At 37.9% G+C, this 25736-nt stretch overlaps 1 protein-coding gene across 5 annotated transcripts; it reads left to right on the forward strand.

The window, feature by feature from the left end:
• Positions 1 to 1988: 1988 nt before the first annotated feature.
• Positions 1989 to 25708, forward strand: rfx2 (regulatory factor X, 2 (influences HLA class II expression)). 5 transcript variants are annotated; one of them, XM_039766631.1, is made up of 18 exons: positions 1989 to 2228; positions 11243 to 11348; positions 11588 to 11677; positions 12728 to 12807; positions 12893 to 13160; positions 14266 to 14340; positions 14909 to 15090; positions 15286 to 15405; positions 15524 to 15645; positions 15734 to 15852; positions 16461 to 16573; positions 17083 to 17234; positions 18426 to 18523; positions 18673 to 18822; positions 19036 to 19244; positions 21927 to 22080; positions 22289 to 22331; positions 22924 to 25708. In XM_039766631.1, exons 1-18 carry the CDS (start codon positions 2059 to 2061, stop codon positions 23049 to 23051), a joined length of 2379 nt encoding a protein of 792 aa, XP_039622565.1. In that variant the 5' UTR covers positions 1989 to 2058; the 3' UTR covers positions 23052 to 25708. The 5 variants fall into 5 exon arrangements, with proteins under 5 accessions (XP_039622565.1, XP_039622568.1, XP_039622569.1 ...); XM_039766633.1 differs by lacking the exon at positions 1989 to 2228 and adding an exon at positions 2487 to 2583; XM_039766636.1 differs by lacking the exon at positions 1989 to 2228 and adding an exon at positions 10094 to 10164.
• Positions 25709 to 25736: the final 28 nt, after the last annotated feature.

The following is a 25736-nucleotide window of genomic DNA, read 5'->3' on the forward strand; positions in this document are numbered from 1 at the left end:
ACACTGCCATTTAGTTGAGTGCATTAATTAAACTGAATGTATTAATATTATTGTCTTTATTGTATTTTTATTTATTATCAATAAGAGTAAACAACTCCAGTTACATTTAGTCTCTATTATTATATGCAGATGTTTGCTGTTTTTTGTGAGGTCACATTTTTAGAAAGACATGGTGATGATCAAAGAGCAGAAATATTATATCCTATCCAATTAAAAAAAGTACCTAATGTGATTCTTAAAAATTGATGGAACATGAAGTTATGTTACCTCGCTGACATACTTCAGATTTTAAAGAAACTTACCTATTTGCTTGAGGGACTGTAACACATATTACAGTATTCGACACTTATGTTAAAATAGAAGAACAATAAACTTTAGATACAAAGAAATGGAAAAAAAAAACTTTAATAACTTCAAACCTTCAAGCTGACCAAATGAATGAGGCAGGAAAGAGAAATGAAGATTACAAAACTAAAAAACCCAATACCTATCATTTACAAAATGTCATTAGTTAAATGTGAAGACTTTTTCTAAAAGTTGAGACTTAAGAGAATGTTCTTTATGAGTTCTGGATCCATTAATTCTTAATAAACAAATAATGATCTCTACAAATAAAGAAAAAATGTGGACTTATCTTTCCTCTTACATTATGCAGCATTAAAAAATTGAAGAAAAATTTACTTTTTTTTTATTATTATTTTATTAATTTTATTACAATCCACACATAGCAATCAAGTTTTTACAAAAAAAAGAATGATGTTAAGAACAGATCGATCCCCACCCCTGAGAGAGAGAGCAAGCCAAACGGTGTAAGAATTAAGGCTTGTAAACATACCTAAGTTAATAAATTCTCTGTGCTTTATAAACTTGGAAAAAAAAAACAACTTTGAAAATTTACTTCTTGATCAATTCATTTAGATAAATAACCACGGTGAATGAATATGTTTAAGTGTTTACATTCCTACTCCAGTTTGCTTCTACATGCTTAAGTGAACCAAATTTTCTACTGTTACTGTAATAAAAACTAAATATTAAAATATGCAAAATATGACACCTACATGATGCAGTGCTATCCTGAACAAACTTTACACAAACATTGATGTTTTGTGTCATACAATGGTAGCATGTCCTTTTCATTTGTCTTTGAAATTGCATTACTTTTTTGCATAAATATATGCTATATGTGTATTTATTTATTAAATATTGTCTTGATTAAAATATATTTTTCATATAATTATTTTTAAATTTTCATAAGGATTCCACATATACGTTTTTGTATAGGCTACCACAGTCCCAAAAAGTTTCAAGTTATCCTATTATGCTAATAATTTGAACTGTAATTCCAAATAGCAACGAGTTTGCCAGGCATGTTTGTGATGTTCTCGGCAAACTTGACTACATAGAGCACCTAGTGCCGTTTTATTCGTGTTGGGCCCTGTGCTTTGGATGCTGCTATCTGCTCTATAAATAAATACATGAAAATACGTGTACTACTTCAATTACCTGCCATTTGTGACATCCACCCTAATGCTACAATGACATACAGTAAGTTTTTTTTTGGAATTATTGTTATTCTATATATGGTAACTTCTGAAAATGATTAAACATGTCATAACTGGTTATAAATGCGTGTGATTTAACTAAATAAATACCCTCGTTATTGACTAAGCATTTTTCTTACTGTTTAAAGCGGCACCTCCTCCCCACTAATCCTAACAGTACCTTCAACGTAACAGTGCTTAAAACACATACCGCTTTACAAATAACTTGTATTTTTGTTCTGACTCAATTTTTTTTTGTGTAGATAATATATAGTGCCTTTATTTGCAGTTCTACGTAAGAAATCTGCCACAGCAGGAAGCAGCACAACCCAGGTATCACCCCATCCCGCACTCAAGATGGCGCCGTTCGCTTCCCGCCGTGGTGCGCGGACCGGAAGTCAGTAAGAGCGCGAGAGTGCCCGGCGCCTCAAATGAGGCGGGAGCCGGGGCGGGGTAGGCGTAGTAACAAGGGGGTGCGTGGGCGTGGCTACTCGGCCTCCCTTGTTTTTCGCCGTTGATGACGTATAGAGGAGATGGTAGCAACAGTTGCCTCGAGACCCTCGCACGCCATAGTGACTGTAGTCGTGGAGACAGTTACTTACCAACGGGAGCGACACGCAGCAACAGCAGCCGCCGCCGCGACGCGAGAGAGGAGCTGCAGCGAAGCCACACGCGCACACGGCGAAGGTGAATCTTTCGGTACCGGAGAGCGCGGGGCGTCGAGTGCGCGGGAGAAGCACAAAGCAGCCGGCTAGGCTCTTGCCGTCTAACCGGCCGACGCGAGGACTAGCAGACTCGCGCCGGGCGCACAAAAGGAGAGGGGCAGCCGCAGCCACTGCCGCGCGCGCCCGATTGTGTGTGAGAGAGAGAAGGAGAGGGAGGGAGCGCCTCGAGCTAGCCGGGTGATGGGGTGGCTTTCACTTCCCCCTCCCCCACGTGAACGGAGCGGTGCCCGGTCTTGTCTCGATCGTGAAGACCGAGACGACCGGGACACTGGAAGACCGGGAAGCTCGACGCAAACAAAGTTTCCGTCAAACTTCAGGCAAGTGCTGCCGGTGTTTTTTCTTCTGATTGGAGGTGTTGTTCGTTTTTGAACATGTAACCCCCTCCCCCACTTGTGTCTATGTGTCATATATTTGTAAACGACTTATGCACATATACGTGATTATCCAGTAATTAGAGAAAATAATGGATGTTTATTGTAGTACGTCGGTCGGCAGTGCAGTGGTATGTCAAACCTTACCTCAGTGGCTTGTCAAAACGGGAAGTGTTCAGAGGACATTGAGAGGCGCTATATTGGGAAGAGACTTTGCAAAGTGTAGTTAACGTCAGACATTGTGTGTTAGAAGAACCGTGGAATTCACTGAGAGAAGCTTTACTTGTGATGAAAACTGGAAGCTGCTGTGAGTTGTACGAGCACGTGTTTGACAGGCGCTATATTAAGTATGAGATTACACTCTTTGTGATGATTGCAATATTTACCATGCGAAGAGCTGGCAGTTGGAGGGATTGCAATTCCGTGCACAAATTAAAGCTCACCGTTAGACCTTTATGAATGCCTAAAACCTAATAGTAAACCATCTGGTAGGCAGGTGCATACAGAGTATAGGGTGTTGTACAAACGATGCATGTGTTAATGGGATGACATTCTTTTTTTTACATTTTTTTTTTTCTTAATGAGGGTCTGCAGAATATACATTTTGTGTCATTTTGATGAAATCAGTTAATTCAAAGAGGACAATTAGTAGGAGGAAAGACACAACACTTAGGAGACAGGTGTTGCTTGGAGGCAGAATGTATTGGAGAGATCGTTTCATAGTGAGACCCAAGCCTTTAAAAAGGAACAAGTGATAAAAGGTTGCTGATGTAGTTATGATCTTTGAATTCTTCAACGTTAAACCAGTAATTTAATGAGGCTTGTTTTTGGCAGACTATTTTTCCAAAACCATAGTTATTGTGAGATCTGTTACAAATTTGAGATCCAGGAGGTCAAAGTGTGACACACTGTATACCAAAAGTACTGTAAAAAGCCTCCGTTATATGTAATACTATATGTTTTGTACAAAGCTTTAATCCATATTGGAAGTATGACTGCAGAACTCAGTTTATTACTAAGAATATTAAATGTTAATTGGGTCTTTTTAGTCACTATATACAGGGGACTTTGTTGGTAGCTGAGAGGGTTATTACTGAATACAAGACAGATTGCGGGTCTCTAGTTCGAATACAGGACAGATGTGGGTCTCTAGTTCTAGCTGTAAGGCGGTTTGTATACAGGAAGAATTATTTTTTGGTTACAGAGATTCCTTACTGTGAAAAGGATGTGATATAGTAAGTTATAACTTGAGCTGATCTTGCATTAGAAGTTCAATATACTTTACTAAAAGATGTCTTGAGCAGAATTACATATATAAAAATAATGTGTTAATTGATGACGTCAGTTGGTCGAAAACACTGAATATGCAGGTTATTTAGTACAAATTCATGAATGAACATTATTTTGGACATTATGTCAATAAAGTTTCTGTACCAGATTCACTGCATCTGCTAGGTACATCCTTTTCATAACATACATTTTGTTTTTATTTCAATGCCTTTTTGTTGTATCTCTTATTTCTCACAAAGGTTTACCCTTTACTATAGCACAGTAGAATATTACTTGAGTAGATGTTCCTGAGTAAGACTGTATTAAAGCTTGCCCACTTCATGCTCACATTCAAACTGGTTCCCCACATTTTGCTGGGCATTCTGAGCAGTCTCAATTTCCGGTGTATTTCTCAATGTTCTTTAGTGGACTGGAGTTTCATTTGTGGTTGGTTCTTGTCCTGTATCCAGAGCAGCTGGGATAGGCTCTGGTCCCTCTTTGACCCTGAATTAGAAACAAGTTGGTGGAAGTATGATGAAAATCTTTTTAACAATTGAGAAATATATGCCAATCTACATCCTTATTTATGTTGTGTTCTTACTTAAAAGGTACATCTACAGTGTTTTATAAGATGTAGCATGCTGCTCTCAATTACATTTCGAACAAAGGATGCTATCACCTGTTTTTATGCAAAATGTTTTCCATCTGTCAGCCAGGATGCAAATTTACAGGCTCACGTATGTTAGTTTTCCTGAGCTCTCCTTAAATAAACAAACCTTATCCTCTTTTCAGAGTCACATCTCCAATTAGGACTGGCGCAGGTGTGCTACCAACACTCAGGGGGTTAATTAGCACTTGTTGCTTTTCTCAAAAGACAAAGGCGAGCAGTCTTCATTCTTTGGACTTCCTCGTTACTTGGTTTGAATCAGGAGCACACATCTAAAGTTTATAGTGTCAGTGACTCTCCAAACTTATGGTCATCTGTGTACACAAAGCCAGGGCAATAGGCCCGCAGGTTAGCACGTCAGGCCTTGTTGTATTACATTATCACATTCCTATTTTCTTTCTTTCTGGGAAATTATTGTCAACATAGTACATGGTTGTCATGGAGATGCATACAAGTTTACTTAAAAAAGATCAACAAATACACTATTCTGTCATCTTTATTAATTCACTGACTCGAAGAAAACCCTGGATCCTTAAGAGAGCTTGTTTCATTGCAGCATTGTATAGGCTGAGAGGAACCATGAAGAGCGGATTAGCTCTTCCCAAAAAAGTAAGGGGATCCCAGCATGCTAGTGACAGGGGCCTGTGCTGACAGGCCTTAAGTGGGGAGCCAAGTTGAGAATTTAATTTTCTTTTAAATCACTGTGGGTCGAACATATCAGGCAACTAGCAGAAAACTTCCCTTCGCAATGTTGATGCAAACATTATGCTGTCTGGTATGAATGCATTGTGTGTTTTTATTTGTGCACTTATAGGAATATTCATTTATAAATTTGAAGCCATTATAAATTGTTTATAACTACAGTATTCACTGATAAAGTTTTTGTAGCTCAACAGTAGGGCATAAACAAAAAGTTGTTTGAGTGTTGAGTTCTTAAAGGTTATGGAGTTGTCATTATTCATGTCCCTACTATCTGTACTTTGAATATGTAACACTTGGGGAACATTTTGAATTGCTGATTTTTAGGCATGACATATGTTCCTCTTAAGACTTCTCATATACCTGCGTATCTACATTAAATTTAGATTATTGAACTCATGCACCCACTTCTTTTCAGACATAGTCCCTTCAGGTTTTTGTTATGTTGTTGAATATTGCATTCTGTCACTTAATATTTTAGTTTTTCTGGAATGACCCTATAATTAATAGACATTTAATAATAAAATAACAATATTTAGTGTTTCAAGTGTACATAAAATATATCAAGCTTAATTCAGGAGTACCTTTCTCTTTGCTACTCAGTTTTAGCACATGAGCTTTGCAATATATGTAGCCAACTCTTTCATACAGTGTAATGTAAAGCCTTCATATCAATAAGAAGATCTTGCAAAATTTGCTAGGGATGGTATCAGTGGTTTTTAAATGCACAGCCAACAGCTAGAAGATAATAAAAAAAATCAGTTGTTCTTTATAGCCCCTGGTATTTGCCTGTGTTGTCAAACAAAGCCTTTGCTGATAAGAAATGAGTACTATATAGCATGACAACAGGTTTGAAAAAGATTTTGTCTGGTTTAGAGTTTGTGATGTATTCATTTTGCACTACTGTTTATACACCTGAATTATTTGAACCCTTCTCAATGTGTACATTCTAAAGAGTGAGTGACCTGTCTTTTGCACTGCTTTCAGTGTTTGGGCAACCGTGCTTTTCCCTTTCATCATAGCTGTTTCTGTGTTCAGTTGGTGCTTACCCAGGTTAATCCTCATTTGAAATAACATGTTATTCCAATGTTTCTATAAGGCAACATTTAAATTTATGTTCTATTTATTTATTTTTTCTGATTGCAGGTGGTAAAGCAAACGTTCCTAGTATAGACATTGATTCAGTTCCTGTTTTGTATGAGATTTGGTTTGTTCTGAGATTGGTTTGTTTGTTTGATTGTAAGTAAGAAAGAACCTAAAGAACATTATGATGACATACAAAATTGATGTATCTTTAATATATGAGGGAGCAAGTGTACATCATTGTCAAGTATGTCTTAAAAATTGGTAAACTAAATTGTGTAAAACTGGCTATGGATCCAAGCGTCTTTTAAGACCAGCTACATTTCATACACATGTACCTTACTTGGTTCTCTAAGCTTTGCTCTCATTTATAGATGGTTAAGTATTGGCTTAGTTGTGTAACTTTCAGGGTAGGTGGGCATCTGCATCATGATGGATTTTTTAATTTCTGTTACGCAACTTACCTGAGTGGCCTTTGTGGTGTCATATATGTTTCAAGTATGCTAGCAATTGAGACTTGATGTACATCATGTGTGTTTCGTTGATTTTAAAAATGAATCCATTAGACGTACATTTTTGGTTAATCAAAACAAACACGCACATGTGGTTTGAAGTTCACACTAATTATAGTGAACATTTAACTGTATTTTTCATACTCCATACAGTTGCCATTTCCACCAGCTGTCCTCATGCCTTTACCTATGTGAGCAGAAGAGACCCAGCATTCTTGAAGCTTTTCTTCATTAAAACTACCTGCTGGTGTGAAGTGGTCCTTTAGAGTATAGTCAAGTAATCATAATTAAGCATGTAGTTTAAATCCTGGGGTGGGGGACTTTGGTTTGGTGGCTGGTATCCACTGTTTTTCCTTAGACTAATAAGTAATGCTATTTGACATTAGTACTTCTGCTTCAAAGATGCCTAATATTTAGAAGGGATTATATAGTACCGTGCCTAAGCAGATTCATTGACAGTTGGAACTGAATCTACAAATAAAAAGGTGTCTGTTTCAATCAACTACACATCTCTCAGTTTGCCCAAGTATTTGTCTTCTGTATGATATAAGTATATAATGAAAATAGTTTCTTCTTCTGTCTAAGGAGCCTATATTTACAAACCCAATCAAACTTTTTGCAAAGAAATAAGCCACTTTTGGTGTATAAATGTGTTCAGTGTATAGTATAGAATTTACTCATTGTGTTTTTGATGATACTTGAATTTTATTAGGAATTATTTTAATTCACTTTATGTGTATGTACAGTAATTCCCTTTTATAAATATAATTACAGTCTAATCATATGGTAAGTTGAATGTTTTTTCCAATGTTCAGGCACAAGCTCCTCCAATATATACAACACACACACATTGTTTATTATAAAATGCACATAGTGCATTTTATAGTGGGTATTGGTATGCAGATGTTAAATGAGTGTGACCTTGATATAAAGGCAACCACTATTTACATACATTTCCAACACTCTGGTGGGACTGCATACTTGATATTTCTTTGACCTTGGTGTAAGGTTTGTGTGTATATTTCACACGTCTTCACCTTTTACAGAAGCATCGTAGGGCTAATCACCTCCTTTGAACCGAACAAAACAGCTTCCCTGTAATTTATTTTGGGTTATGGTTCTACAGTATTTGGTTTTTGACAGTCTGTTATAAGTAGTGGAGTGCTGAGGAAGTATGTTTAAGATTTTGTTGTTAACTGTCTTTATTTCAAGATGATTGGTTATTTTTCCTATTTTGATTATCTAGAGTATTCCATTTTACTCAGTTGATATTTCTGTCTCTGTTACTTTTGCTTTCTTTTTTTCTTTTAAGACTTCTTCTGATCATTCATTCAGTTTTTCTTTTCTTGCATTTTTTTGCCACATTTACTGTCCTTTGTTGAATATCTCTCTTGATGGCACCTCTGTCTTACTGGTAATATTTTCTGGGTGCCCGAAATTAATAGCTTACATATTTATTGTTGTAGTTTCTGCTTAATGTGAGATAGACGGATCAGCCGGGAACGCATTGTTTGGTTTGGGAAGTATTCTGCTTGTCGCTTAGCAACAGGCGCCTGGAAACGGGAGTGGACTGCGTCTCCCTTAGCAACTGTTGTTACTCAGCAAACAATGTGAGCCAGTGCAAACAAGAGCCAGGACCTGGGGGGGCTGCTTTTAATTGAACATCTGTATATGTTTTTCTGTCATTCTTGGCTTAGGCGGCCAAGGAATAGGCAGTTATCACAAAGTGAGTCTCCGGGAGCTTGCAGGTACCCCTTCCCCATATGCCTCTGAAGGAATATCACACACGTGTGTATGTGAGTGAGTTTAAGAGCTGAAGGCATATTGCTATGTTGCCTTGGTCTGCCAAACACCTATATGCACTTCTGACTTTATTATATTCAATTATATATCAGTTTTAATTATATTTTTTCCACTTTTCCCCCAAAACCCGTATTGAGAAGTTTTAGGTGAAATTTAAGTTCTATTGGGAAAATTGTGATCTTAACTTAATGGTGAAACAGCTTGTGTATGTACAGTATGTGCAGGTGTCTATTAGTTTGTTTGTAATAATGTAGCCTTGTATTTATTTATTGGATAGGCAATACTAACCGAAAATTTTGTTTTTAATTCCATGTGGTCTGTCTGTGTGTGCATGTAATGTGCCTGTTCATTCACAAACATGTTAGAAAGTTATAATTGTTCGTGTGTGTATATTTTTTACCTTTTTTTCATCATATGACAAACATTACATAATTGTGTATGTCTCATTTTATGTGTGAACATGTTCCATCATTCAACTTTTCAAAGCTTTGCTGCTTGGACACACATGTGCTGTTGAATAAGCAGTGAAACAAAATCTTAAGCGTGAAGGTTAAAATACAATACAACTCCTATGCTTGTTTTAGCTAAGTTCCCAAAGGGGCTGCACTTGTCTCTTATGTGACCTGAAGACTGTTTTTTCCAGATAGTCTTGTCAGTGTCATCTTGATAGACAGTAATATTTAATTTCTTTAGAAGAAGACATTGTCATTTATTTATTTTTTTTGGGGAATTTGCAGAATAATGTAGGATAGTTGGTCATAGTATTACTGGGTATACGAACATGCACAAGTGCTTTGGCTCTAATTGTTGCTTCACAATCCAGCTCTGGCCTACTCCCATTTGGGTCTCACTTTTCTTCTGGCACAGTTTTGCTCCGCACCCTGTCTGCCAGCATTTTGTTATTACGCAACACGTGTTTGTAAATCTAAGCTGCACATCTGACTTTGACAAGGTTTACTTAGCTTGAGCAAAGCATACGTCATGCTCACACTTGTATAATATGACTTAGCTTGCATTTAGACTTAAACATTCGTCTTTTGCTTTTACCTGGGTAACCCCATACAAAGCTGTAGGGTTTGATAAATCAATCTTTTTGTATCTACTATACTTTTTGGCACATGCTGCAGATTTTGTTGTGCATTTTATTTTATTTCCTTTCTTTTTCTTTACTAAAGAAGTGGGTTCTGCACCCTTGTTAGTGGCAAGCTTTTTAATGAGATCTGTGTCTTGTGTAACCCCCAAGGAAAACAAGGAGCAAGGAATTGGAGGCTCCACCCTCATGTGGGCTTGTAAAGTTTCCCTTACCCACGCTTTAAAAATAAAGCTGTAGAGGGGTGCAGTGCGTTGTCGCTATGGTGCTCTCTCCATAGCAACAACCAAACGTTTACGGAGCAGCCAGGAATTTCCTTTTACCAGCTGGATTTTGCAAATGGGGTTTGAGCTGCCGAAGCTTCTACTGGGGATGGAATATTGTCCTGCCAGGAAGTGTGTAATGTAAGAGCAGAGAGACACCTTCTCTCCCTCCTTTTATGCTTGACCTGTATTGTACCTTTATGACCCATTTTTACATTTTCTCTCTATATAATTTTTTATTTCTTCTTTTAGAACTGTATATCATATTGTATTATGAAGCTAATTTAATTCCACACTTTATAGCCTTTTGTATTCAAAACAGTGAAAGTGAAAAATGACTGATTCACACAGCTGCTTCAGGGCATGCCTTCTTAGTCTTAGTGTCAGACTCTGAAATGATTTGGCATTGTAGGGACATGACCAAAGAGAACAAATGAATACTTGCCACTTTCATAGGTAAAAAGAGAGGCAACTTATATATGTTTTTTTCCTCAAAACTATTCTTAAAACTGTTATGGTGTCCACATGCTGCTGTTTGTTCTTATCTTGATTATAACAAACATTGATAATAACATCATAAATAATCACTTGAATATCCTCTCTTCACTATCTTCCAGTATTTCTACTATTTTTGCTGTTGTTGTACACACTCTGCTTTGCATTAATTTTCAGATAAACCTGGTGACAACCAATATATTTATATTCTATTTTTTAATTCATCTCCATTTGATGTTCTAATTATAATTTTTAAACCATGTTTAAACACTAGTTGTTTACTAACATTATTCTCATAAGTACTTCAGTTTTAATTAGGGTGCTATAAACGTTAGATTAAAAGTACCCATATGGATACTGCTCTATTTGATATTATTAATGTTGTTTCTGAATTTTCTGTGGCCTACAGTTTTAATGCTTTTTCCTCTCTATTTTGATTTTACATCCTATCAATTTTTCATTCTACCATATTTAATGAAAAAGTGCAAAGTTGATAAATAGTTTATAGTCTTATGTCTTTTATATAAACCTTATATTGACACATCTCTTCTGTTATGTATTCTAAATTCATTCTTGGAATCACCACTTGTTTTGTAAAAGAGTGTAGCATTATGTACAATGAGAGAGGCAAAACCGCGTAACAAAAAAATGTAAAGCTTTATTTTGTAACTTATGTGATGAAGAGATCACATTTATATTCTAATACTATAATTTTTATTTTTAGTATGCAGAATTCAGAAGGTGGATCCGATGCAGCAGCAACTGTGGCCCTAAGGACTTCCACGTCTGCTCAAGCCCCAGTTGTTCAGCCTGTACCAGCCACTCAACAGGTATGTTTGTGAAAGATTTACATCTGTTTTTTTCAGGATTAATAAAATTTGATGTGAGCAGGTACTTTTCCTAAACTTGCCAGGAAACTTTGCCTGCAGCGTACGATTTTGTGACTTAGATTTCCCTCAGCCCAGAATAAAATTTGTGGTCAGCCTTGCAGTAATGCCAGCTCTTGTGAGCACCTGGTCCCCCTGCGACTGGGCTATTTTCATCCGAGGTACACCTGTTTTTTTCACAGTGGGCTGTGCTGCAGACAATAGGCTCCAACAAGAAGGGAGGACAGGTTGAAGTGCTTTCTGTACCCAGCATGCAACAGGTCCCCCAGCAGGTGAGGCTGAAGCACGAAAAGAGTCCGGACATTCACTGCCACCCCTTGCTGGGGTTATCCTGTTCCCTAAACAGCTAGATGACCGCATCCATAATTCTGTTACTTTTGTTAGATTTTTGTTAAAATACAGTTCACATCTGTTTACCCTACTAAAGAAATAAAATTTTTCTGTTCATTATGACAGTCATACCTGTGTTGTTCCATGAATTTTCTCTAATGTTAATATCATATCTAAACGCAATTCAGACCTCTGCTGGTTCCTTAATTGTACTGTACAACTATCATTCAGTTTATATACACGATTTCTCTTTACATGAACCATGCAGAGACTTGACTGGCACCCCTTATTTGTGTTTTCCATTGTAGAACTTGAGATAGACAAGAAAGCTGCCTAAACACAATTAAGACATTATAGTGGATTTCTGCTGATAACTCAGTTCAATGTAAATGCCTTCATGAAGGCATAGTTTCATTTTCACAGTCCCAACATTTTTTTCTCTTATGACTTACATGTTTTATTTATTATAATGCCATAGAAAATATTCAGTTAGTGTCTATGTGATTCCCTTTAGTATTTATTAATTACTGAAGAGTCTAGAACTCTGCTTGTTTCTTTTTTTTAACTGACAGATCATCTTCAGTACTTTGCAGTTTCCTCAGGAAAACATCACATTCCCTCTATCATCTGTTGTTTCTTTACACCTGGAAGTCCAGAACATGACTTTTGTCTGTGCTGCTGTTCAGTTACTGTCAATTCACAGGTGGCCTAGTAGTATGTAAACTTCCTTTAAAGGCTTATTGTGTGATTTGGAAGCTTTTAAATCCAAGTTTATATAGACCAGGCCACTTGGACACCAGGTGAGCCAGCTAGCATGATGGTACAGCACCTTTGTTTAGTGGTGTCCTGTTGGATAGAAGTGTAGTTTTTGTTATTGTTCACATTTTTTTCAGATACTGTAAGTCAAACCATATGGAAGCTGTAGAGATTCCAAACCCATTGTTGGACAACATGTCCTAGTGTGCTAATGTGAAGCAATTTTATCATTTAAGGTTCAGCAAGTCCAACATGTGTACCCGTCACAGGTCCAGTATGTTGAAGGTGGAGAGGCAGTCTACACCAATGGAACTATGTGAGTGTTAACTTGCCTCTTTTGTCACTGAGGGCTCAGTTTTTTTTTATGTATTATAACCAATTTCCCCATTTTTCCATCTTAGCCGTACAGCTTACACCTACACCCCAGACACCCAGCTTTATGGCCAGAGCAGTGGCGCCCCTTACTTTGATACACAGGCTAGCAGTGGTCAGGTGACAACAGTAGTCTCATCAGCAAGCGGCGTTCAACCACACGGCATGGTAGGCATCACCATGGATGTGGGAGGCAGCCAAATCATCTCAAGCACCGGCACCTACCTCATTCATGGGAATAGTATGGATGGGAACCGACACCATGCATCTCACACGTCACGTTCTTCATCAGCTATGGTATGTGTCAGTTTTCATGTTACATGTGACTGTTCCTTTTTTTTTTTTTTTTGCAACCCACTACACTTCTGGATTGTAGTATTTTTTTCATGCATGATTTGTATTCATTTGTCTGTTTAGGAACAACAGTGTTTTTTTGTCTGTTTAGGAACAACAGTGTTTTTTTTATTAATTAGGAAACATGGAATACCTTGTACAAGCTCTACAAGAATTCTCTGAAGCTATACTAGTTTCAGGGTTTTAATAGAAATGCCTACACAGAATTACATATAATGTGAATATGCTGGTGTGTATGCTAAAAACCCCACAAAAGTTGTATTTTAATAAAACTGTTTTATGCTTCGTTAACACAAAGCTTTATTATTAATGTGAAACCTATAATATAACACATTTTATAAAAATAAAGTCATCTTGCCAATTTAATATTGGTGGAGCTCTATCTTATTATATTATAAATAAAATTGAATTTTCAGAAATTGAACTGTGGTGCTGATTTAGAGAGCATATTCTGCGTATGATTGTGGAGAAATATTGTGAGGTGTGATTTTTGTCTTTTTTCAATTAATACCTGGACGAAAAGCACTGTCTTCAGTAGCTGGACAAAATATGAGTTTGCACTCGTTTTTCAATAGAGAATGGGTGCATTGTGTCTATCTATTCCTCTCCCCCCTCTCTCTTTCACTTTCTTTCTAGTATATCACATTCATCGTTGAACTCGCTCTAACTCTCTCTTTGACCTGTATTCACTTACTCTTTTAATCTGTCTGCACCCCAGTTTTATTTTCTCATTAACATAACACCCCATTTCATGTACATACTACAGTTTCATTGATTTTACCACAGGTTGGTGTTTACTGCTTGCTATGGCTGATCCTTGATTCCCATGTGCTCTTCCAGCCAAGGCTCCCAGCCGGCAGCCTAACTCTTAACGCCTCTCTTCATTTGCATGCTAATTTGTGTGTGTGACACGATCTTTCACTCGCCCACCACTTTGTTCAAAAGCGCCAAAAAAGAAAATGCAGATCTTGGCTTCCGCTAACAGTCTGATTTCCTTTTTTTTTTTTCTCTCTCTCTCTCTCTCTCTACTGCCTGCTCTTCTTCATAGCTTGAAATGGCGATTGAAAATCTCCAAAAGTCTGAAGGGATTGCCTCTCACAAGAGTAGCCTGCTCAACAGCCATGTAAGTGAAGTGAACACAGTACCCCACCCAAACTCTTTCTCTAATTTCTGGGCAGATACTCATACACAGATCTATAGCCAGTCTTGCTACATTCATGATGGTGCCAATTTGCCTGGCAATGAACTGTGCTTACTGCTTTAAGAAGGGAATATTTGGCACCTGTGCACACAAGTCCTTGCCTGCTGTTCAGAATGTTTTGCTTTCTGCACCAATTTGGACTTCTCTGCTCATATCTGACTCTTTGTATTATGTGGAATGTTTGTCCCTCTGTCCTTCAAGTCTGGTGTAGTCTGTGAATTTATGGATTGGCTTGTAACTTTCAGAATTAACAGTGTATTTTTTTATACATTAGTCCATCAGGTATAAATGCTTAACGATTTTTAAAGATAAATGTCTTTTCACTTAGAAGTAGGGTTGGGATTTTTCACTGTGATATGACAAAGAGTAGGAGATGGGTGAAGGGTGAGCTGGGATAACTAGATGCAATTTAGTCAATGTCACTGTTTGTTTTACTTATGGGAACATATTTGCTTTTCTTTTGCATTGAAAATCTTGGTATCTCCCACAGTTGCAGTGGCTACTGGACAACTATGAGACAGCTGAAGGTGTTAGCCTGCCTCGCAGCTCCCTCTACAATCACTACTTGCGGCACTGCCAGGAGCAGAAACTGGACCCTGTTAATGCTGCTTCTTTTGGCAAGCTTATACGTTCAGTGTTCATGGGGCTGAGGACGAGACGACTTGGCACCAGGTAAGTATGTTTATAACTTGTAGCTCCTTAACCCATCTTTCAAGTAAGGTTCTGACATGTTACTATCAATAAATCATTCTATTACCTCGGATGGTAGTATAATTTGGCAAGTGATGAGGGCAGTGAGTCTGTTTAGTCTATTTTGCATCACTGCTGTGACTGAAAGTGACTTGCTTGCCATTTCTTTTTCACTAGAGGCAATTCAAAATACCACTATTATGGTATTCGCCTGAAACCAGACTCTCCATTGAATCGACTGCAAGAAGATTCCCAGTACATGGCAATGAGACAGCAGCCTGTCCACCAGAAGCAGAGGTGTGTACTGAATGTGGTTTGGGTGCATTTCGTGTCATATATTTTTCTCATTGCTATAAGCAGAGGAGTATAAAGGAAAATCTCCACCTCTTTGTATTCCTTGTCTCTCCAAACAAAGGTTTAAACCACTTCAGAAGGTGGATGGAATGGGAGATGGGCTGTCTAATAGTGCACAGCACCCTGCAGCTACCCCAGAGCAGTCAGTTGCAGCCCAAAGTCAGCATCACCAGCAGTTTATTGGTAGGAGAGCAATGTTACTGTAACTTGTTTATGCAATTAAATTCTACCAATATCCACCCTATCAAAACTATTGCCTTTTTTCTTATAGATATGTCGCATACTTTGCCGGACTTTCCAACCCCTGCACTAAACACATCTCCTCTGCCAGATGGCATCACAATGAATGATGTGAAGAAGTTGCAGATCTTCTACAGGGAGCACTGTGAGGTGGGACTGAAATGGTTGAGATTCATTTTTTTTTATGAGCGTCTAACTCTTGAGTTCTTAGGCTTGACCAAGTTCAGGTGCAAGTTCAGTTTAGAGACACTTAGTCAGGTTTCAGACTTTCTGGGATATGTATGTTTTTACACCAGTCTCCGAGTAGTTGCTGAAATGAGATATAGATGACTTGCCTCTGAAGCGCGTGAGGTAGGAACCGCGCTGGATTTAATCCTGGCACTCGTGCACTGTGAGATTACTCTGTTACTGTAAACACTGTCTCCATGGCAACTATGCTAGGAAGTAGAACTTGTGCGTGTGAGTGAAGATGAGAGGGGCGCGCACTGGCAGCAAGAAGTAGTTGCTGCCGTTACAGCTCATATTGGGTTAAGTAATACAGTAAACCTGGCCCAGCCCATCCACATATACTCTTACATTTTGCATGTTTGGCATGACAGTTTTTGTTCACACATGTGAGATGACCAGTAATACAAGAGGCTAACATGTGTATTGTATTGAGGTACTCCTTGACAACTGTGATTTTATGGTCAATAATATGTATGTTTATGAGATGACAAGACACATACTCACTGAGGACACCATGTTTATTTCTTCAGGCCACACTAGACGTTGTCATGAATCTCCAGTTCCACTATATTGAGAAGCTGTGGCAGACGTTTTGGTACTCAACGGGACCATCTAGTGAGGGAGCTACTCAGGTGCCACCAAGGTGAGCCCAGCATGCCCAAAAGAGGTGAACAAATTGGAAAAGTCTTATTGTGGTGAATGTCACCAATTTGTATTTTCGATTTGCTGAAAAAATCAGTATAAAAATGGATATCGAGTGACAGAAAACAGCTTCAATAAGGTTGTTAAGCAGGAACAGTAAAGTAGCTGCTTCCTTTATTGTCAAAGACAGAAGTGTACCATTTGCATAGTTGAACATTTCTGGTAGAAAACAGAGAAAGCATCCAAAGACACACTTAAGGATGTTTTGGGTAGGTGGTAGCGCTGTGTTAGCCACATAATAGTGTCTCCAATAAAAAAAGCTCACTTCTGATTCCCTCCCCTTGTGTGACAGTGTCCCTTTAATAGTGGCAGAAGTGGATTACTTATACAATACTGCTCCCTACTGGTAGAAGAATGCTTTGCAAGCTGTGCACACCTGACTGACTGTATTAGAAGGCAGACTTTCCATTTGACAGGTTTTAATTTAAAATCTCACTGTTGTGCCTTCAGTGACGAGGAGACCGACAGCATGATTCCCAGAGAGAAGCTGATCTCCTTGTGCAAGTATGAACCTATTAAGGTGTGGATGCGAAACTGTGACCACATCCTGTACCAGGCTTTGGTGGAGATTCTTATTCCAGATGTCTTAAGGCCTGTACCAAGTAAGCCCAAAATGAAAATTAATGGGATTATGACTCTGCTACTTTTATTTTACATTTGTTAATCTCTCTGTGTCATCTGTTACTCATGAACTTTGCCAGTGTTTTTTTTTTAATAATTCTTGTGATTGCCATTAAAAACTAAATGTGAGTTAAGATGTCATTAAAGCTAGGCAAAGACATATGGTGCAACTAAATGGCTTTTGTATTTATTATTTCAATTCTTTGCCACTTTTACATTGAATATTTTGCTTGTGCAGCAATGGAACTTTGGATGCCTATATCTAATTTTGTATTTGCAAATTTTATTCTTCATTATACCTTATTTTCTCTCTCTTTCTCTCCATGAACATGTGAAATATGCCAGTCATTACACTTAATTAATCTTACCTAAAGAAATGGGGTAAAACATTGATCCAGGGGATTAGATTTAGTTCTGTATATCATACTGTTGTCACTTCAGTGACCTGTGTTTCTTTAAACCTGGCCTAAATGAATCAATGTCTATACAGATATGCTAATGGAGGCCGAAAGTAAAGTTGTCATTTTTTGTGTTTATTTAAATGTAATATTTGTCAACCCTTGTATGAAAATAAGTGACCAAACCATACAGCATACTAAGACTATGCAAGAGATGTGTTTACATGATATTATGTAATTAAGACCACATGCAATATGGCATAATTAGAACTAGTTCTATGAGAGACAGCAGACTTTAGTAAGGAATAGAACAGGGAGAAAAGCGTATTAACAAAGGTCCTACACATACCAAATTGAAAGTTCATTGTGATGTATGTTTAGTTCATCACACAGTCTGTGTGCACTCCCACCTCTGTTGTCAAATGTTTAACTACTTTGGTTACTTTATGTATGCTTTGTGAATCTTGGTGCTTGCATACTGGGGATCCTTTATTGTTCTCCTATTGAGCTGATAACATTTTAATTTCTGTGAGAAGGTTAAAAACAGTCACTTGTTTCATGGTAGATATCAGTATTGTGAACTGTTTATCTTATTATCTGATTTCATCACCTGGATGTGTATGCTTTATGCCTCTGAACTTGTTTATACAAAGGGTGACATCTCATCACCACTTGAAATGTATTCTTTATTTGACCCAAGTTAAAGTGTGATTGAAGGGACACCTTTCTTAGCTTATTTCACCAACTATTATGACTGATTACTTTTGTTTTTAGGTGCCCTCACACAGGCAATTAGAAACTTTGCCAAGAGTCTGGAAGGGTGGCTGACAGGGGCAATGAGTGACTACCCACAGGAGATTGTTCGCACAAAGGTAATTTTGTTATGGCACTTTAATTGAGAAAGAAAAGGCATGAATGAACTAAAGTTAATTCAGAGTACTGCTTGGTGTTATGTGTGGTGGGAAGTAGGTGCAACAATGTTGGGCACATTGCATTAACAATTTTCCTTTCCTTTTTGCAGGCAGCAGTAGTAAGTGCATTTGCTCAAACACTTCGGCGCTACACATCTCTGAACCATCTTGCACAGGCTGCTCGAGCTGTGTTACAGAACACTTCACAGATCAATCAGATGCTCAGTGACCTCAATCGTGTAGACTTTGCAAATGTGCAGGTGAGTATGAGCCTCATTCCCAACAGTAGGTGAGGACTGATTAGTTAGTGGGGGGACCACAAGGGGTCTAGAATTGCCTTGTTGAATAAGAGAATCTATGCAAGTTAGATAAGCTGTTCATAGAAAAATCCAAAGGCAGTTAGGGGATATTTCCCTTTTGCACATGCATTAATGTGTTTGTTTATTTTCTGTGTTACTACTTTCACTTTCAAGGAACAAGCATCATGGGTGTGTCAGTGTGAGGAGGGCATGGTCCAGCGCCTTGAGCAAGATTTCAAAGTTACTCTGCAGCAACAGAGCTCTCTGGACCAGTGGGCTGCCTGGCTGGACAATGTAGTCAGCAAGGTGCTCAAACCACACGAGGGTAGTCCTAGTTTTCCCAAGGCTGCACGTCAATTCCTACTAAAGTGGTCTTTCTACAGGTAGGAACTAAACTTGGTAAATGTAGATGACTAGTTGGTTTACATGTGAGTAGGAGAACTTAAAATATGGCTAAAATAATATGTTTTTGCTAATTTTAAGAGAAAAAGATCTGTCAAGAGAGGAAAGATCTTTTAACTGAAATGTGCTATATAAATGTAAAGAATAAGTATGTGAAAAGAAATACAATAAAATCATATGGAAAGTAGAGTGGAAAATTGCATGGTTCAATGCCAGAGGAGTTGTGGAAGAGAGGAGAGAAAGTATATATTGCAATGTGACTGAACATAAAGCTATTTAAATGGCAAGACCTTAATATAAATGCAAAGGTTTTACTCATGGTACCAGTAGTGCAGTGCTAAGCAGCATGTATTTGATTGTTTATTTTAAAAATAACTTTGTTTGAATGTATTTAAATATAAAGTCACCTTGTCAATTAGTGGCTTCCCTGATAAAGATGGGTTTAAAAAAAAAAAAAAACAAAACCTTTGAAAATGTAATCTTTTGGTGAATTACTGTAATCTCACAAGAAAAAATGAGAGACACCCAACCTTTAACTGAAGCAAATTTATTCTGAGAAAAAAATAATTCCTCATCCAGAAATAATTACTTTTAACAAAACCACACACGTTCCATGATTATTTTCATGCCTGCATTTAAAACTTTGTACCACCTCCCTTGCCAATAAAATAGAACCAATTATTCTGCTAAAGCATCTTATAATACTGGAGAATATGGAGCAGGAAATTTCTCCCGATTATCCAAGATCCTAGGTCCTCTCTTATGCACTCTTCTTCAGCTCACCGCCCAGGTTTTCAATTGGTTTTGCGCCTGGGGACTGAGATGGCCACGGCAGAAGCTTGCTTTTGTGTTCTTTTAGCCATTTTATGTTGTTTTGGACATATATTTTGGGTAATTCTTCTGCTGGAGTATCCAGCAACGACCCAGGTTTAGTTTCTTGGCCGAGGCTGCCAGATTTAAATTATTCTGGTATTTCAAGTTGTCCATGTTCCCTAACAAGGTTCCCTGGGCCTTTAGAGGAAAAACAGCCCCACAACATTCCAGAACATCCTCCGTACTTGACATTGGGAATCCAGTGTTTTTTGGTATAACCATTCTTCTTTTTATGCCTGTTGCCAAAAGCTCAGTTTTTGTTTGATATGACCATAGAATACAATTCCAATCAAAATCCTTCAGTCACTTATATTTGTGGTTAAGTGACAGAAACGGTGTTTTTCTGGCATGCCTTCTAAATAATCTGTTTGCATGGAAGTGGCATCTGATGGTAGTATGGGAGACTTGGTAACCCAAACATGTTATTTTTTCTGTATTTGTCCAACTGTGATCCTTGGGGATTTCATTTCTTTTACCTCTTACCATCATATTCATTGTGTGTAAGCAGCAAAATAATCTCTGTGCCACCTCCAAAATTATACCCCCGTGAAACAGAAAGGTATGGATTACTGCTTGAAAGATTCAACACACTGGTCAACTTAAAAAAGTAAGATATAAGTGGAAAAAATGCTTTAGTTACATGTTGTTCACAAGAATTCCTAGGGGTGCCAGTAATCGTGGCTGATGTGGTTTTATGAGGGATTATGTTCTGATGGAATAAGTTTAGTTCAATTAAAAGTTGATTTTCTCTTTTTTCAGTGTGAAATTATTGTAATTCCACAAAATGTAAAGTTTCTTTTTAAACACATCTTTTCTACTCCTCTTTTTCAGGGCTGCCAATAATTGTGGAGGGGACTGTACATTAAAATGTTGGGTGCTATTGCAGTATCTTATACTAGTTGTGATGTCATAACAATGCTCTTTATTTAAATTTTTAAACTTTATATATCGGGTTGTGACAAAGATGGTTTTTCTTCTCCTTAAGGAGCACCATATTAATTAACACATTGAAAGATGCACGTATGTGTGTGTATGTTTTTATACATGTCACACACATAGGCAGTCTTGGAAGATGGATGTGAAAACCACACCTTTTAGTTAAATATGATCACATGAAAACATTTGCCTTTATAAAGGCAAACCTTGGTTTCTTCTTGCACACAAAGTGAAATGATCAAAATAAAGCAGAGATGCAACCTAATAATGCACACAAGAAGGCCAGGGATAACTGATCATTATTGCTGAAACACATTAAACACAGTCATTAATGAAATGTCTTGCTCCCAGCTATGCTTCTCTGTGCTGTCAGCGGGCAGAAGACAAAATTTCACTGCCCAGTTCTTATTATATAAATTCCAGCACAGTGTACCTTTTATATATTTCATAAATAAAACAAATGAATATACTAAATAAATGGCATATACTAATGATCAGTAAGCCCTCTCTTATCATTATGCAAAGTACCTTATCAAAATCGTATTCATTGATACTAACATTACTCTACCTTTGGCTGACTCCTTTTATCCAGGACAACTTTTATTATCAGAACACATTACCTTTCGGGTTGTTTTTTTTTTTTTACAGTTAGAGCACAGGCAGTTTAAGTTAGTTACTCAGGGTTATGTCATATATCATAGGCAAGAGCTGAACTAGCAACTTTGGGGATTAAAGATCAGTGCAGTAGCTCTCTGAATATAAACTAAATTGTACAATTTACTGAAATGCTGTGTGCAAAAAAGTGCAAGTTGCAGAAAGGAGTTGTGCAGACTGAGACATTATTCTTGTTTCAGCTCCATGGTGATTCGAGACCTGACACTACGTAGTGCTGCCAGCTTTGGTTCCTTCCATTTGATCCGCTTGCTGTATGACGAGTACATGTTCTACTTGGTGGAGCATCGTGTGGCACAGGCAACTGGAGAGACACCCATTGCCGTAATGGGAGAGGTGAGTTGCACACCAGAGGTTACATACTTAAGGTGTCTGCACTTATGCAGGAGTGAGGGATATAAGTGGCACCTGAAGGTATTACAGATTTATACAAGATATGGAAGACAACTGATGAAAACTGAAACTCTGTGGGAGTTTGAGTGGGTTAGATTGTAGTCTGATTTGTTACGCTCCAATTTTGCTTATCTATTTATTTTCTGTACAGTTCAGTGACCTCAACTCTGTGATGCCTATGCTTATGGATAAAGGTAAGATGTGCCATTCATTTCTTCATCTTTTAATGCTGCTTAATCTAGTTTTAGGCTATAATCTCATCAAACCAATCAAAACAGAGTAGAACATGAACACAAATCCATTCTAGGACACGCATGGTTATCCAGACATATCCACACTTACAGTATTTACCCAGAGATAATACAGAAAGGCTAATAACGGCAAATTAATCCAACACGTAAAACATTGGAATGTGGTAAAACCAGAGTTACCAGGGAAAAACACATTGTAAAACTCACTGGTAAAACCCATATGGAAAAATTATTCAGACCTTGCATAGTAACAAAGTTAGGATTCATACCAAGTATTCTAAAGCTATGAGCCAATAATCATGTTTATTTAATTCTTAAATTGTCACCTCTATTAAAAATATCAGATTATTACAACAGGTTGGTCAGCAGCTCTACACCCCTTCAGGAGAATTAAACTGTGGTATTTGGCTTAAAGGCAGTTGAAAGAATGTATTTATTCCCTGTTATTTGTTTAATATGCGTCTTTTGTCTGTGTACTTGAAATGTAACCCATTTGCCACCCTCTTCCTCTTATTAGTTTCCTTTTCTCCCACAGATCCCTCCCACTTTTCGGATGACATGAGTGACATTGGAAGTGATGGTGACAGTAGTTCCCGGGGTGCTTGTGAGCCACCAGTGAAGCGTGAGCGCATTGAGTTGAACCATTCACTACAAGAGATTTGAGGGTGGGGGTTGCTGTGCAGGTTGGACATCTAACTGGCCTCTCATGCAGACTCGCACCATATCACCCCTGATCCGCCCTCTGATCTTCACTCTGCTATCATACGATGATTTCAGGCTGCCTTGATATGAGGTGCAGGTGGGCAGTGGTGTAGTGCAGGCAGGAAGTAGCTTGCCGGCCGTCGTCTTTTTTTTTTTTTTTTAAATTTCTAAGGATACACTGTACATATTGACGGCCGCTGAGTGGATGATGTTATGAAAATTCCAACTTTGGGAATCGGGTTACTTTTTGTTGAATGAAGTAAAAGAATGTGAATCTGCAAGTTGATTGCTGTTATACTGTATGCTAGTGTAGCCCCTGCCCTCCTGAAGTGGCGTCCATATAGGCGTGCCATAGATTTAATGCAGTGCCTTAAGTAAGAACAATAAAAAAATTAATAAAAAAAGAAGGATTAAAAAAAGAAAAACTAGAAAAGTGTATTGTATGGAATGATTGAATTTCTTATCCCATCTTACACCGTGCCTATTCTGTCACAGTGGCTGCCGTTTGAGCTGTTATTACTGTATTTTTTTTTTGTTTTTTTTTTCCCCACCCCACTTGTACAAAACTACAATGGATACAATGGAAAAAAAAGCACCTTGACTGGACCTAAAAGTCCCTCATAGTTAGGGGGTTCCTTCAGGAGAAGAGTGACAATGTGCAAGATTGGTGGTATATAATGCCAGCCATGGGAATGCGGTTTGGCCAGGGTTTCACTTGGCAGGCACATCTGCATCTCTTGTTGACTGTGAAATGAGCTCCTAGCAACTCTGGAATGTGGTCACAAATATCACACGGCATGCCAGAAGGCTGTAATGGATACACCTGTAAATAGAGCACTGTTCTTGAAGCCAGTGAGCCATTCCCAATACAAAGCGTAAGATGTGTTGTGACTGAAACTTGTAGTGCTGAAGCCTTCTTCCCTAAACCAAATGCTGCTTTCTTTTAAATAATCTACCATATGGACCCACAGCTGTTATGAAACTTTAAAAAACATAAATCTGGCCCATTCAAAGGGTCCATAACAATAGATGGTAAATGGACTTGTTTCATTTATATAGATGGTGTGTATTTAATACTGAGTGGATACTACCCAAGAGATTGGAGGAAAAGTGATCAATAGTTACCTTAACAGGCTCTCAGTCCTGCCCTACCTACTGTGTGGTCACTGTCTAAGACATTGTTTCACAAATGTATCCAAACATTCTTCAGATTGCGTTAATGATGCTTGCTTTTATAGCACCCTTCTTGTTTTAGGGTTTGTTGGTGAGAAGTAATCTGTAACATTTCTATAAGCAGTCCTTTTGCTTTGAAGTAAATTCCTCCTGGAGGAAAGTTCACAGTAAGTAACTGGCAATCCCCTTTAATAACGGGCTTCGTTGTCATGCTAGCTTTACAGTGAAAGTTGATGTCTTCACCTTATCTGCAATCACTTTGACAGCTAGAGAACAAAATATGTCCTTGTTAATCAGAGCACACAGTTCCTATCTAGCTGATGAAGAAAGCACAGTCATAAAGTTTTCCTCTGTTTACGGACAATGTTTTAAATCCAGCAGCACATTACTCTGAAGTTGATAACAATACAGATATTATTATCTGATGTTTCCATGTGTTACCTTAATGTGTTGTCCTGGTTTAACTTCTGCAGTTTTTTTCTCCATTTTCCTCACCCTACTTGTTGTTGCACATGAATCTCTTCTCCTGACCAAGTGTGCTTCGGTCATAGCCATGGACAGAGCTAGAGATTGCTGCATGACAATGGTGGAGGCCCGTCCTCGTGTAAGTCCTGAGCACTGCCCAGTTAGCTGTAAGTTTTGGTTTTGGGGGGATTGGGGGGTTTAAGGGAATCCTTGTGACTGATTGGCCATGAAAGATATTCCCATGTTTGGCGGTAGAGACGGGTGCCTGTATTTCAAGCTTATGGCAGACAATTTTTTTTTTTTTTTTAAATTTTAGAATCGTATGTCCTTTGTGGCCTTTAAGATCACTTTTGTAAAAAAATAAAAAATGCAGCTTTCTGGTTTACTTTCTATTGTATTGTATGGCTAAGTAAATTTATAAATAAATCCTAACTAGGCTGCAGCAGAAACTGGGGTGTACTGTATGTCAGCGGCTTCTACGGAAGCCACAGTTGAAAGAATCCTAATTGCTGCTACTAAGGAAATGGTTCAGTGGGTAAATTATGTTGGGTGGGATGGGGTTCTCGGAGAGGGTGTGCGATGGGAGCTCCTCCATGTCACTGGTGCTCCTGTGTATGTGGCGCCGTTCAGTCAGGCCATCACAAGTCGACACACCAACTTCTGGTGACGTGATGCAATTGTTAATGTCAGTCACAAGGGTTGTTTGAATAAGATTTTTTTTTTTTCCTTTTATAAATTTAAAAATCCTGGCTGAGGGTATTAATTTTTTAATTGTAGTAGTTTGGATGTATTTTGTATTTTTGTTTTAATTTTTATTTTTTACAAAGCTGTTCTGAATCAAACCACTTTCAGCCTGGAGGACAATGAGCAGTCTTGTGGGATTTTTTTTTTATTATTTGGTTTTGTTACCACCTATACAGTAAATTTGTATTTTGTACTTGTCAGAATGTCAAATAAAATGGTGTAAAAAGTCATTTTCATTTTTGTTCAAAATGTTTCTTTTTATTC

This window comes from Polypterus senegalus, chromosome 10 (assembly GCF_016835505.1).
Source record: "Polypterus senegalus isolate Bchr_013 chromosome 10, ASM1683550v1, whole genome shotgun sequence".
NCBI lineage: Eukaryota > Metazoa > Chordata > Cladistia > Polypteriformes > Polypteridae > Polypterus > Polypterus senegalus.

Excerpts from the sequence above, each read along its gene's own strand:
- rfx2 (XM_039766631.1), top strand. The coding sequence starts at position 2,059 with ATGACGTATAGAGGAGATGGTAGCAACAGTTGCCTCGAGACCCTCGCA. Across the intron at positions 12,808-12,892 it reads GTCTACACCAATGGAACTAT|CCGTACAGCTTACACCTACA; the intron begins GTGAGTGTTAAC and ends TTTCCATCTTAG. Across the intron at positions 15,646-15,733 it reads GCATCACCAGCAGTTTATTG|ATATGTCGCATACTTTGCCG; the intron begins GTAGGAGAGCAA and ends TTTTTCTTATAG.